At 36.8% G+C, this 14,519-nt stretch overlaps 2 protein-coding genes across 2 annotated transcripts in view; one reads left to right on the top strand and one right to left on the bottom strand.

Annotated features, from left to right (window-relative positions):
• Positions 1-14,519, bottom strand: part of LOC143718612 (uncharacterized) — a 796,762-nt gene that overhangs the window by 609,220 nt on the left and 173,023 nt on the right. The window lies entirely within an intron of this gene.
• Positions 2,391-14,519, top strand: part of LOC143718617 (uncharacterized) — a 32,252-nt gene continuing 20,123 nt past the window's right edge. Inside the window, exons 1-2 of the mRNA XM_077209639.1 lie at positions 2,391-2,465; positions 13,684-13,915. Of these exons, the coding sequence (XP_077065754.1) occupies positions 13,747-13,915 (169 nt within the window). The 5' untranslated portion in view covers positions 2,391-2,465; positions 13,684-13,746. The remainder of the gene's footprint in view (positions 2,466-13,683; positions 13,916-14,519) is intronic.

The following is a 14,519-nucleotide window of genomic DNA, read 5'->3' as shown; positions in this document are numbered from 1 at the left end:
ACCGATTCCAGACCTTGGGGGACCTGCGGAAGCAGTGGACTGAGTCTGGAGTGGAAACATCCAGAGCCACCGTGCACAGGCGTGTGCAGGAAATGGGCTACAGGTGCCGCATTCCCCAGGTCAAGCCACTTTTGAACCAGAAACAGCGGCAGAAGCGCCTGACCTGGGCTACAGAGAAGCAGCACTGGACTGTTGCTCAGTTTTGCATGTCATTCAGAAATCAAGGTGCCAGAGTCTGGAGGAAGACTGTGGAGAAGGAAATGCCAAAATGCCTGAAGTCCAGTGTCAAGTACCCACAGTCAGTGATGGTCTGGGGTGCCATGTCAGCTGCTGGTGTTAGTGCACTGTGTTTTATCAAGGGCAGGGCCAATGCAGCTAGCTATCAGGAGATTTTGGAGCACTTCATGCTTCCATCTGCTGAAAAGCTTTATGGAGATAAAGATTTCATTTTTCAGAACGACCTGGCACCTGCTCACAGTGCCAAAACCACTGGTAAATGGTTTACTGACCATGGTATTACTGTGCTCAATTGGCCTGCCAACTCTCCTGACCTGAACCCCATAGAGAATCTGTGGGATATTGTGAAGAGAAAGTTGAGAGACGCAAGACCCAACACTCTGGATGAGCTTAAGGCCGCTATCGAAGCATCCTGGGCCTCATAACACCTCAGCAGTGCCACAGGCTGATTGCCTCCATGCCACGCCGCATTGAAGCAGTCATTTCTGCAAAAGGATTCCCAACCAAGTATTGACTATTGTGTGCATAACTGAACATAATTATTTGAAGGTTGACTTTTTTTTTTTGTATTAAAAACACTTCTTTTATTGGTCGGATGAAATATGCTAATTTTTTGAGATAGGAATTTTGGGTTTTCATGAGCTGTATGCCAAAATCATCAGTATTAAAACAATAAAACACCTGAAATATTTCAGTTGGTGTGCAATGAATCTAAAATATATGAAAGTTTAATTTTTATCATTACATTATGGAAAATAATGAACTTTATCACAATATGCTAATTTTTTGAGAAGGACCTGTATATGTGAAAGAGAACCGTAGCAGTCAAAAAACAAAACGCGAACACACTATTGCGAAAGCCGCTTGATCTGATCCAAACACTCATGATGATATGGACTTTTACCTCAGGGCAATTTTGTTATTATTCTAATTTTTATTCGTGAATCACGAAATATGCTCTTCTAATGTCAGAGTGATCGTGCTTGTAAATTAGTGGAGGCTGTGTCAAAGGGAGCACGGTATACAAAATACACACAGAGCTAGCTAACACGCAGCTTGTAAACATTAACGTTAGCATGATGCTTACCGTGGCAATTTCTCGCTTGCGGCAGACGGTGTCTCTCGACCTCGGGACAGGGCAAGCAGAGAGGTTTGCGTTCACAGACGGCACGGCGGTAGGAAGTAATTTAGCACTTCTCTCACTCTTTAAACCAAGTGAGACCATCTTGGCATCCCCTGAATTGTAATCTTCCTCTTTGAAATGCGCGCTGCATATTCGAGTAGGCGGTCACAGAGCTAGCTGAAAAATCTGCCCGCCTAATCTTCACAAACTGCACCCTTTCGTCTGTCGTCCAACAGTCAGCGAGTACCTCATGTGACGTCATGGAATGCATTGTGGGAGAAAAAAGAATCATCGCTAAGCTGTAGCTAAATGCTAACATATCACCTACTTTGCCGTATTATATTTTAATTTTTTTGTACCCTACAACATCAAATACAATGGATAACTGTTTAAATGTTTATTACCAACTAGAAAATTGCCAAAAAAAGCAACAAAAAAAAAAACCTGCACCATGGCCTTTAATGACATCATTAATGACATCATTTTCATTTTTGGGTGAACTAACCCTTTAAGCTCATTTTATATTTTATTGTCACACTTTAATGGGTAAAGGAATTAATTTAATGGACAAATCAAACACAAACGTGTAAGGCTTTTATTTGCTTTTACTCGATTACTGATTATTTATGTTTTTCTCAGTAACCATTTGAAGTACACCATTTAGACAGACAAAATCAATGTAATATCCTTTGAATTTTATCCCAATAAAGTTGAAATTGTATTTTATTTAATGCCCCAATATTGTGGAGATACTAAAACGGAATAAGATGAATATATCTAATAGTTAGATCACACATTGTCAGACATTTTGATCTAAAAATTCCTAAAGAGTTTAAAATATCCTAAAGTTGTTTTATTTTTACAATCCTTTGTAATATAAAGAACAAGATTCTTGTCTGGATATCATTCAGAAAAAAAATCTTAATGGTATTTATAGCATTTGGAATCTCTGATTCATCCGTTGAATTAATATTTTAATGTGTTTTTCTTTATGCATATTTCTACAAGTTGTAGCGTGCAGACAGGACTTTTATTTTGGTGTGGTGATGTGATGTCATAAAGCTGCGCCGCGTTCCTGCATCTGATGTGATTCGACTGAAGAAAGGTTTGTGGTTTTAATTATTTAAAGTGTTTAAATCAAAACAACCCGTTCAAACTGTTTACACAACTGAGAGATTAATTAATTACTTGTAAATGCAACATAATAAAACGGATGGACGTTGTTTTTATGAGTGAACGCATGAGTAATGAAATGTGCGTCTCATTTCGCTCACTTTATCGTGAATCAGTAATTTAGTTTGTATATTTTTTGTTCTTTTTATTCATTTGTTTAGTTTTGAGTGGTTTTTGTCAAGTCACCTTTATTTATATAGTGCTTTTTACAGTTCAGATTGTTTCAAAGCAGCTTTACTGTCATAACAGGAACAAAATGCAATAAAGTTTGTTTCTGCTGTAACGTTAACAGCAGATTTAGAAGAAAATAGTGTCATAGTCCAGTTTGTTCAGTGATGGTTCATTTTTGTTGTAATATACATATATATAGCTATATATATAGCTGCACTGGAGAAAACTGTGATTTTATCGTCTAGTTCAGTTCTAATATAATGGTAGATCAATAATACCCTGCTGAAAAAAACAATAGAAACCATTACAGAATTGCTAATGGTTATGAAGGGAACTGTATTGGTTTTAATGGAAACTGGAATGGTCCTAGTAGGTCTCTATTGGTAATTTGCTTTCTTCTATTGGTGGCATGTTTTTTCTATTGGATACCATTAAGGACCAAAAGAACACCTTTGGCAACTTATAGGTATCTACTGGACACCAGTATGAACCATTAGGACTCCAATAAGTGTAGTGTTTCCTTTGGTTAGATGATAATGATTTAATGTACACACAAAATAGGCTAGATACAGTTTTTATTTGTATTTTTCGTATTTTTTGGTAAACCCTACATTATGGAGACTAAATGTCCCCACAAAGATGGCAATAACTGAAATCCTTGTCGGGACAGTTTTTGGTCCCAATGAGGAAAACAGCCCAACACAAAACTGTGTGTTTTTTGGTCCCAACACAAAACTGTGTGGACAAAACCCACACAGGCCCGGTCAGTTAGCCCATGCAGGGCCCATAGCAGTTTTGCACTTTTGAGCCCCCATTAGGGTTTACTATATAGGCTACCTACACAGTTAACAGCACAGTACCGTTAAATCATTGTTTTTAGATTAGATGCCAAAGCACCAGGGTTAATCAAAATTATTATTTTTTTAACAATCCAGTAAAATGTCATAAATGCCATTACATTTAACAGCCCATCACATAGGCTAACTAAAACTTCACATCGTCAACAAGACATGTACTGTCTTTACCTGTTGGCTTGTAGCTGTTTCCAGACCGATAAAGTCAGACAGACCGTATTAGTAAACCATTAGACCTCAATAAATCACATAACTTATATATTAATACATTCATAAATAACACTAAATCATTATATACTATAAATTGTATGTTTTAGTAATGAAGTAGCCTATTTATTAAATAAAATTAACTTATTTGGCACAATAAAACAATGCAAATGCTTGATCATTGACAGCCCCCCCCCCCCCCCCCCCCCCCATTATTATCATTGGTATTCTTCAGTGATGTATTTATTATTCATTTATATAATATTTTTTATTATATATATATAAAAATACACTGGATGGCGTCATCATGTGATTAATTCTAGCCAATGAGACTGCTGGAACTTTGCATCACTAATGAGCTGTCATTCCGGATTCGACAAGCTCTGCTTCAAACAGGTAAGTTACGTAAAGCTTTTTAAATTTCTGCAGTAATTTCTGAGTTGTCTATTAAAATGAGTGAAACTGGTCAAAATATTAAGGAATTAATTAATTGGAATTAAATTTACCCACATTAGTGTTTTATCTGATTATATTATTTACTCTGCTCTGCTGCCGTTTAAATGATAAACGGTAAACTAATAACGGTCGACTAGCCGCCTCAGACAGTTCGTTTTTTTGGTAATCTCTGAGGTAATATATACTTTAAAACTGCATAAATTCAATTACCTTGAATTGTTTTACATCTATTTTGGTGTGAATTTGATTTATTATTGTTTTTTCGTTGCTAGAACGCGATGAACTAACGTTACGACCGAGCTAACGTTGAGTTAGACATGATGGCGGAGTCAGCCACGTACATGTTTTAAAGTTTGAAATAGCGACGTAAAAGAGGATTTTTGTAGCGTTACGTTAAATAGTATACAATACCTAAGCTACACACTCTTATTAAATCTCGTTACATATGATTAAAGTAATGTTATGTGATGATGAATGTAACTTAACTTTATACATGTATCGTTATATGATGAATGTATAATTGATAGGCATCGTTAAACTGCGCACTGACAGACAGCAAATCATGTATTATTATTTCTGCTACACCAGCTTTTTATTGTTACAAAGCTACAGTCATATCACTATCATGCCAACACCATTTTACACAACGTTGTACGCGGTCTCACACTCAAGCTGGCGCGTGAACAGGTCGAGGAGAGAGAGTGAAAGAGAGAGAGAGAAGGTGTTTCTCAATGTCAAGGAAGGATCCTCGGAAGCCGTTATTTCGAGGATGCTACGTCATCGACATCCGTCGAAGGACTGTTCCAATGTCGAGGATCCTCAGAATTTCAACCAAGGACTGAGTCCTTCGTTCGAAAAATATCCCATACACAGGAAAGGATGCATATGTGTAGCCTCCGCACTCTCAAATCACCCACAATCCTATGCGCCAGCTTTGCTATCTTGTTCAAAAAATAAAAAATGTCGGACGTTAGCGGAGTCTGAGCAATAAGGGGGCAATATGCTTGTAAATGTAAGTATATTTACATATATTTGTGATTTGTAATAACCGTAGTACATATAAGTAAAGTTTAACGTTTAAATTCCAGTACAAATTACTACCGTATTGATATTACAAATTATACAAATAAATACAAATTACGTTTTGATGGCTAACTGAACCGGACCTGTCATTTAACAATTGCTTGGTTGCCGTCACCGGCATGACGCAATGACGTGCACTTGCTAGCCTGTTCCACTAACGTGTTCTCCGAATGTTAAAGAGAAGCCTCGCCTAGCCTCTGAAGGAAATGACTTGGAAGGATCAATCCTGCCAAGGAAGTATCCTTGACATTGAGAAACGGCTAGAGACTCATTATGATTGGTTTATATAACGTTACAGTATTTTTCCGAAAAGATGATTGATAACTGTCAAATGATACCCACCATTTGTAATATTTAATCAATTATGAAAATATGTAACTTAACTGAAGTAAAACATTTAGGCCATTACATATTATTCACATTAAATATTAATGTAATAATAATTTCTCTTGACTGAATATATTTCATCGGCACGTTCATTCATCATACAGTGCAATATTTGACTAAGATATTAATTTTTGTTTCTTTTTCTCCCTTTTGCTTGTGTGTAATCAGATCATCGGTTCCGCTCTGTAAGTATTCTATTTGACTCACTAACTGACACATTCTCAGATTTTGCATTCTAGATTTGTCAGACATTTACAAAAACTTTCTTTGCACCATATAACTGTATTATGACAAACATTTTGCTTATGTTTTCTGTTAATATTTTGGGTATCACATTTTTAAAATTAGATGATCCTCACCCTCTTATCAAATACTACATTTGTCAGTACAGTGGTGTCATGTACATTCTTATGTTATTGTATATATTCATAAATAAAATTTTTAAACTGGGTTTATACCATTTATAATTTTGTTTGTCCTCTGTCTTTTCAGTAGTTATTGCCATCTAGTCCTGCAAAGAAATGCCATTGGTCTGCGGAATTTGCATAGCGTATCTCCGCTAAGCTTGGGCGGTATCCAAATTTTGATACCGTCAAACCTCCTCCCTATTTTACCGGGGTATACGGTATTACCGTGACTAATTAAAAATTATGACATAAGGCTCAGACAGCGTCACCAAACTGTTGGCTTGTGTCTACACCGTTCAGAAACTGAATACCAGATCGGGCATAAAAAACACACAACAAAAAATCAAGGCCAACCCGTGCACGTTGTGTCTGATCCTTGCTGACGGCATTAAATGTAATATGAGCCGTACGTAGCCCTATTTAGACTCGACTATTTTTAATACGTGGGCCGTTATAATATGGTGGCGCCAAATAATTGTTTAACCCAGGTGCTGAGGGGGTGGTAGATATAAATACTATTTATAAATGAGCAAAAATGGGACAATTAATAATATTTAATTATTTTAATTATGACAATTGTATTCATTTTATTAATTAATTTAAATTAAATTAACAAGCAAGAAGTGCATTTGTAAATCCGGTGACACGCGTCCATTGATTTTTATTAATACAACTTTTCTGTCAGTGCTGCAAAGATTAAGTTGACGATCGCCATCTCCTAGTGAACGCGCATATATAGAGAGAAATGCAAATCACGGATTACATAATCAGAAGGTATAGGCTAGCCTTTTTCTTTTCGTTTTGAATTGTTTCGTTTAAAGAAATTGACGATTGATATCTCCGTAGTGAACGCGCGTATAGAGAGAAATGCACATCCTGGATTAATCAGAGAGTATGCTGCCTATATTTCTTTTCCTTTTGAATTGTTTCGTTTAAAGAAATTGACGATTGATATCTCCGTAGTGAACGCGCCTATAGAGAGAAATGCACATCCTGGATTAATCAGAGAGTATGCTGCCTATATTTCTTTTCCTTTTGAATTGTTTCGTTTAAAGAAATTGACGAATCGCCATCTCCATAGTGAACGATAGAGAGAAATGCACATCATGGATTAAATAATCAGAGAGTAGGCTAGCCGATTTCTTTTCGTTTGGAATAGTTTCGTTTAATTTGATGATCGCCATTTCCGTATAGAACGCGCATAGAGAGAAATGCACATCATGGATTAATAATCAGCGAGTGGCCTATTTCTTTTCGTTTTGAATGGTTTCGTTTAATGAAATTTCAAGCTTTATTTAGATATCTGTCATGTCTGTGAGACATACACTGCGTTTCGGTTAATTTATGATGAGATTTCAATGCAAGTGACCGCGGCGCGCCAGCGAACGATCATGTCATGATTATGTTGTCTGCTATATTTGATTCTTATTTATTATTGGTTGATAAATTTTTTAAAAAAAAAATTAGGATACAATTTATACAAAACGAAATTCACTTTAAAGAAAGGCCTTTTACAAAATGAAACTTAATTAAGTGGTCAATGTCTGACTCCCGATGCATCCCATCTTACTCGTGCTGTTCAGTTTTCATTATCAACGTAAAAAAAAAAACATTATAATATTTTAACAAATATAAACTAATGCGCTTATTTAATGAACTCGGGGCAAAATGCATCCTCGCAGCAGTGAGTGGGTGGTTGTTTCGGAGATGCGACATTAGGTTAGAGGTGTTTCCATCTCTCGCGGTCACCTTTTTTATTGCAACATTTACAAATTGCCTCGTCAGTATTTACCGCCTCTCCCTTCTCTCTCTCTCTCTCTCTCTCTCTCTCCTCCACACTGTCACTTGATGACAACTACATAAGCATTTTTAGGCATTGAATAAATTATATTTAGTTATTATATATAAGTGCCGGTAATGACGGTATTGAAACTGATACCGTTGCTATTTTAAGACCCCGCGGTATACGATATTACCGAAATACCGCCCAACTCTAATCTCCGCCTTACCTCGTGAGTATAAAAGGAGGACGCTGACAAATGTTGTATATAATTTTGATTTTTTTTTTACAATAATCATGGTTGTCAACTTGCCATCAGCAATTATCATTAAAAACAATGCAAAAATATATATTAGTAAAACTCAATGTGTTGCTTTTGCACTTTTTAAAGTACACTTTTACACATAAATACCCTGATTTAGGGTTTTATTATAAACCAAAAATCTTAAAAAAATTAAGTTTTTTCAACTTTTTACCCGATTAATCGAAAAATAATCGTCCGATTAATCGATTATCAAAATAATCGTTAGTTGCAGCCCTAGATTCAACACTACGTTGTCACCTGGTGAGACGCAGTGCTGTAAAGTAAATAAACAATGTCCCCGTCTACTTTCACAACGAGCTTACTCGTTTGCTACATTAGCTAGCTAGACATGTTTCATACCTTGTCAGTGGAGTGGAAGCTAATGTGTGCGCATCTTACACCGTGTCTGAAGACACAACTACTGAAGTGAAGGGTTGGCTGGTGTCACCACAGTGACATGGGTTGCCTTAGCAAACAATGGAGCGTGGTCTGCTGGACAAACTACGTAGTTGCACTATTTACAAGCATTTCATCCGCGTTATATGTTCTGTAAAAAAAAAAGTCGTATTGGCGGCATATACGCCGATACCGATATACCTGCGACAGGCTCATATCGGCCGATAAAATCGGCAGACCGATAAATCGGTCGGACTCTAATGACAGTGCCTGCATGCAGAGGTGCCAACGGCCTGGTGATTGTTATTGTTACACTATGGCATGATCAAATCCTTGTTTAATGTTGGCCAAACAACATTTAATTCAAATGTCCACTTAATCTTTAAAGGAGCATTTCACCCGTGGGAACATTCATCTTTATTGAAAGTGGGTCATATATGTAGTCGAAATATAATAAAATTTTCGAATTTGGTGCCTTCTTGACCGAGTAAAGACAGAAAGTAACTTTAGGGCGATTTATACTGTAAAACCACAACTCCCACAATGCACAGCTCCGCAAGCCACTCCCACTAATCCAGAACAAGGCTGAGGAGGTATCCGCCTATCAGACTCAGAGAAAGCACTCTACAAGGCTGGGTGCCGCCAGAGTTTAAAATTCATTTCACAGAAAAAAAAATCTAGTTTGTTGCCGAAATCATTATTGAATTACTCCTCGTTTCTATTTATGTTGGATGTTCAGTCCGAACATTGTAATGCAATTTGGATTTGAAATAAAAATATGTAGGCATGACCATTATTTTGTTATCTTTTATCATGTAAGGTAACAGTTAGGGATGGGCGATATGGACTTAAAAATATATCACGATATTTTCTGGCATTTATTGCGATAACGATATCAATGACGATATAAATATAATACCATATTCACCACTGTTTTTGGCTACAAGTGATAGCTGCATGCATAGTAAAATGTACCCTTCATCAAATAGGCTCCTATAAAATACCAATTGCCGTACATAAAATAATTGAAAAAAAACAGTAAAAATTCAAACACCAGCCCTTGCAAAATGGAAAAGTTGCATATACGTTTCTTCTGTAAAAGTGCAGATAATGTTTAAATAGTGCAACTATACAAAAAAACATTACACAGTTCAAATTATTTACAAGTTTAAAATGTAAAAAAAATAGCAACGAATAGTTATAGCTACTAATACTACTACGAATTCTGATACTAATAATAACAATATAAACCGCACTAAGGATTGATGAGCTGCTGGTTTCATGAATATTATCACGTCTGCGTTTGCGCATTAGTTTCTGCTTGCTCATAAAAGCTGAATAATTCCAAATGAACTCCATTATTTTTACAGGAAAATACAACAAATAATATCATTTACATGTAGACGTCATGTACACTTCAATTCTGCGTGGTATGTAAGACTCTCTCTCTCATTGAGTGTGTGAGAAACACTGAGCGCTCTTCTCAGCAAAGTGACAGCAAGTCGTGCGCCTCACACTAGTGTTTACTGCGCGTCAAATACACTGTGTATTCATTGAGATGAACTGATATAGTGGGCTTTACGGATCACTTGACGGAGAGCGAAACTCTCAAGCGCTCAGTCAGTGTTCGGCGAGATGGGCGGGTGAAAATCTATCTGTGTGTACCAGTTCCAGATTGTAGAGGTAGTAATGGTGTGTTCACACCGAACGCGAATAGAGCATCAAATAGCCTACGCGTCTATCGCGTCTAGTTAGACACTTGAACATTCGCTCGAGTTCAAATTTTTCAACTTTCGCGGAAGACGTTCGCGGCAAACGCGTCGCTCAATTCGCGTCATTCGCGACGCACGGCACGAATGATGCTTCTATTCGCATCTTTGCATTGACTTTGTATGTAATCTACTCGCGCAAATAATTAAATTTGCGTTCGGTGTGAACACACCATTACTTGTTTAGCTATAAACTTCACCTCAGCTTCACGTCCGCCTTCCGCTATGGGCGTGAGCTGCGAATGGGTCCCGTCATCAACTAGGCTTTATCGTTATTATCGCGGGAAGACTAATTCTTATTGTGAGGAACATTTTTACCGGTATATCGCAAACGATAATATATCGCCCATCCCTAGTAACAGTTGGTTAGTAACGTTAGTTCCACTGATGGAATGTTGGTCGTCCAAATTATCTAACATACACGTGGAATAAAACACTAATAAGGAAAACAACATAAATGTGAACCATTTATTTCAATAATGATATCAACAAAAATTATTATTTTAACAATAAAAGTTCAACAATACAATAGTAACAACAATAGTTCCTCCTGAGCTTCCTCGACTTATTGGTACCTGCAATACTGGCAATCTGGAGCTGTATATTTCAGTCGGATTGCCGACACGAGCGGGTAGAACGACAGGACCAGTCCGCCTCAACTCGAGCCAGTCCGGGCTCCTCGTCGGCGACAGGCAGGTCTTCTGATTTGGCTGATGGAGGAACAGGGCGCGGCTGCTGCGGCTTCTGCAGCCGATACAGAAGACCTGCCTGTCACGGACGAGGAGCCCGGACTGGCTCGAGTTGAGGCGGACTGGTCTAACAAGTGCTGTGGAGCCAGATGGGAAGTTGAAACATGATATGGATAGGGCTGGGACGGTTACCGCATTACCGCAATACCGCGGTCACGTGACTCCAACCGCGGGTCTGAGCTCGTCACCGTCATCACCGCAAAAAAACAAACAAAACAACCCCAAAAAACATTGGCCTGCACATGGTTTAATTGATTCTAATGACATGGATTATGTCTAATGATATTGTGTCTTACATGGATTCAAGGTTTTCTAAACAAAACTTATCATCAAAAGATGGAGCAAATCCGAGCTTTCACGAGTTGGGGAGCGCATTGTTCCATGACACATAATAACATTCCATTCGTATTAGAGATGCGCGGATGGGCTATTATTATTTCATCCGCAACCGCATCACAAAACTCATCATCTGTCCGCCATCCACCGGCACCAACGTTTTTTGATCAATTTTCGAAAACGCATCCTGTTTTAAGGTCTATGAGCAATTCGAGCCGCTGCTGCCGCGAGGCTAGAAAGCTCTTGGCTGTTCTAGAAAGAACACTGATCCAATGCAGCAAAGATATTTAAAGGCTAAAGTCCCTAGTATTGGCTATGTTGTATCCCCAGAATATCAGCAGTGAACTCCGTCTCCGATCGGCGCACAGGGATAAATATAAATAAGTAAATAGCCTATAACGCACATCGGCAAACCTGGCCTTACCTGACTAGGCTACTGTAGCCTAAAATTTTATCATTTAGTTTTGAATTTTGTTTAAAAGTAGACATTTAGGCTTAGCCTACGCCGAGTTTCGGTTCATTTATGAGACGAGCTCCAGTTCACCCGCAAGAGATCGCACCGGCGTTTCCACATCCTCCTGATTATTTGTCTGCTATATTTGCGTCTTATTTATTAATTCCAGGCTATTAGTTAATGGAACAGAGATTAAAATTAAGATACAATTTATACAAAACGAAATTTAATTTAAAGAGAGGCTTTCTACAAAACAAAACTTAAAGCGGTTTCCGCTCTACCGCGGGAATATCTTGCTTTTCAACCGCGGTTAAAAAAATCCATATCGCCCCAGCCCTAATTAAAATACTGATTCTGGTCTATAACTCCTCCCCGAACATCTTCTCTCATTGGCTGTAGGTCATCGCCAATGTAGTTTTCAGTCAGAACACATTCACACAGCAGGATTTTAATGTATTAATTAATAATAATAATAATTTTATGTATTAAAACCATTTAAAAAACATGATATAGCATAGTGCTATTGGGAATTCACAAAGACTGCGTTTCAATTAAATAAATATATGGCGTGCTTAATATGCGCTTTAAGTATTTGCATGCGTGTAGGTTACGTGTGTCTCAGAACTGCTGCTAGACATGAACATGGACATGACTAATGGACAAAGTTCACAGCTGTCAAGATATTGAATCTGCTCAAAGTACATCCAAAGATGTTGGATGATTTTAGGCATGATGATGGTTTGTCAACAACTAAGTTCCTGCAACTTCTTTGAAACCATAAAAATATATAATGTCGGAATAATCTCATGTACTGGTAATGTGGTTTAAGAGGTACATTGTTCTAATGAATTCTCCTTCTTTTTGCAGGTCTTATCAGTCAGCGAGGGGGACACAATGAAGCCACAATTCAAACACAATTCACAGTTCTTGTATTTCTATTATACATTAAATAATAAAAATGTGATGTTAATGTTTTGTGTCAGATGTTCATTTCCAATTAACTGGGTTGAGAAAAAAGCAGGTCTTAATCCTGTATATAATTTTGATTTCAGGTGCTGTTATCTATTGAAAAGTTGGTGTGCAGTTTATATTAATTAACATTATATTCTTGAGGGTTTTTTCAGCAATAAGGACAAAACCAGTGTTGTAGTAATACTTCAAATTAATTAATTAAAAACTATAATTAATGGCCTAATTATTAACAGCTACCGTTAAACATATAATCAAAACCAGTACAGAACTGTACAAACTGCAATGGATACCATTAAATATGTACAAATCATGAACAATACAAAACTGCAATGGAAACCATTAAATATGTACAAATCATAACCAATACAAAACTGCAATGGAAACCATATGTACAAATCATGACCGATACATATTTGTAATAAAACCATTACAAATCAGTACCAATACAAACTGTAATGGAAACCATTAAATATACAAATCATGACCAATACATATTTGTAATGGAAACCTATACAAACCAATAAATCCTAATGAAATATGGCCCAAAACACACTACGTAATGGACACCATTTGGTAATGGTTTTAATGGTTAACGGCTGATGGTTTGTAATGGTTTTGAAGTGGAAACCATTAGCATTTCTGTAATGGTTTCTATTGTTTTTTTTCAGCAGCGTATTGTTGAATATTAAGTTTCCCTAACAAAGCAAGTAAAAAAGCAAAGTCTATTAACTCATACTCTGACTGATTCTTACCAGTGCACTGAACTACTGAGATTTAGTGTGGATTTATTTTTCTTTCTGTTAATTATTCTCTCATCTTAAACAGGACCAACACACAGAAAAACTCCTGATGAAGCGACTGAGATCCACGTGACTCACTATTATAAAGATGGCGTTTATTAAAGAGAGTAAAGAATTGAAGATTGAAGAAACATTCAGTGTGAAACAAGAAGAAACTGAGGAACAAACAAAGATGGCGTTTATTAAAGAGGAGAGTAAAGACTTGAAGATTGAAGAAACATTCAGTGTGAAACATGAAGATACTGAGGAACAAACAGGTTAGTTTCATTCTCAAAGCTGAATTTAGTAATTTGATCCTTTTTAAAATGTCCAGCTCTACAGAAATTGTTTCCTAATTAAGGTGGTTTTATTTGGGTCATTCCACGAAATCAGTGCCTTTACAATTTTTTTTTTTTTCAATATAATTGTTTCAAACTGATTTTGTTCAATACCCATTAAATTAAGACATCTTAACATGACAAGAAATTGTGTTGGGCCATCTCAAGCTTATGTTCTGATATTTTCCTCAGTCCTGTTACTGACTAAAGTGTTGCTACATATAATACTTATGTAATTGTGAGTAGTATTTTTGTCCCTCTTTTCATTCAGATTATGTCATATTTAAAACAATTCTGTTTAATATCTTAATTGCCATTCAGATTACTGAAAATGTCCTATTTCAGGGACGACATCACATTACAATTAAGAAATAAGTATACTTTGACAAGATATTTATTTAAAAAGGGTTTTGTCCAAAATGCAATATAGTGCAGGTTAATATGGTGAGATCTGTTTGACTGCCAAATGTCATTTTTCTTTTAAAATATCAAATTAATGACAGTAACATGACTGATATCTCAATACTCTTAATATCCGAGAGTG

This window comes from Siphateles boraxobius, unplaced genomic scaffold (assembly GCF_051911475.1).
Source record: "Siphateles boraxobius isolate OS27281-9 unplaced genomic scaffold, OSU_SipBor_1 61, whole genome shotgun sequence".
NCBI lineage: Eukaryota > Metazoa > Chordata > Actinopteri > Cypriniformes > Leuciscidae > Siphateles > Siphateles boraxobius.
The sequence above is the reverse complement of the archived record's forward strand: the minus strand, read 5'-3'. Positions and strand labels throughout refer to the sequence as shown.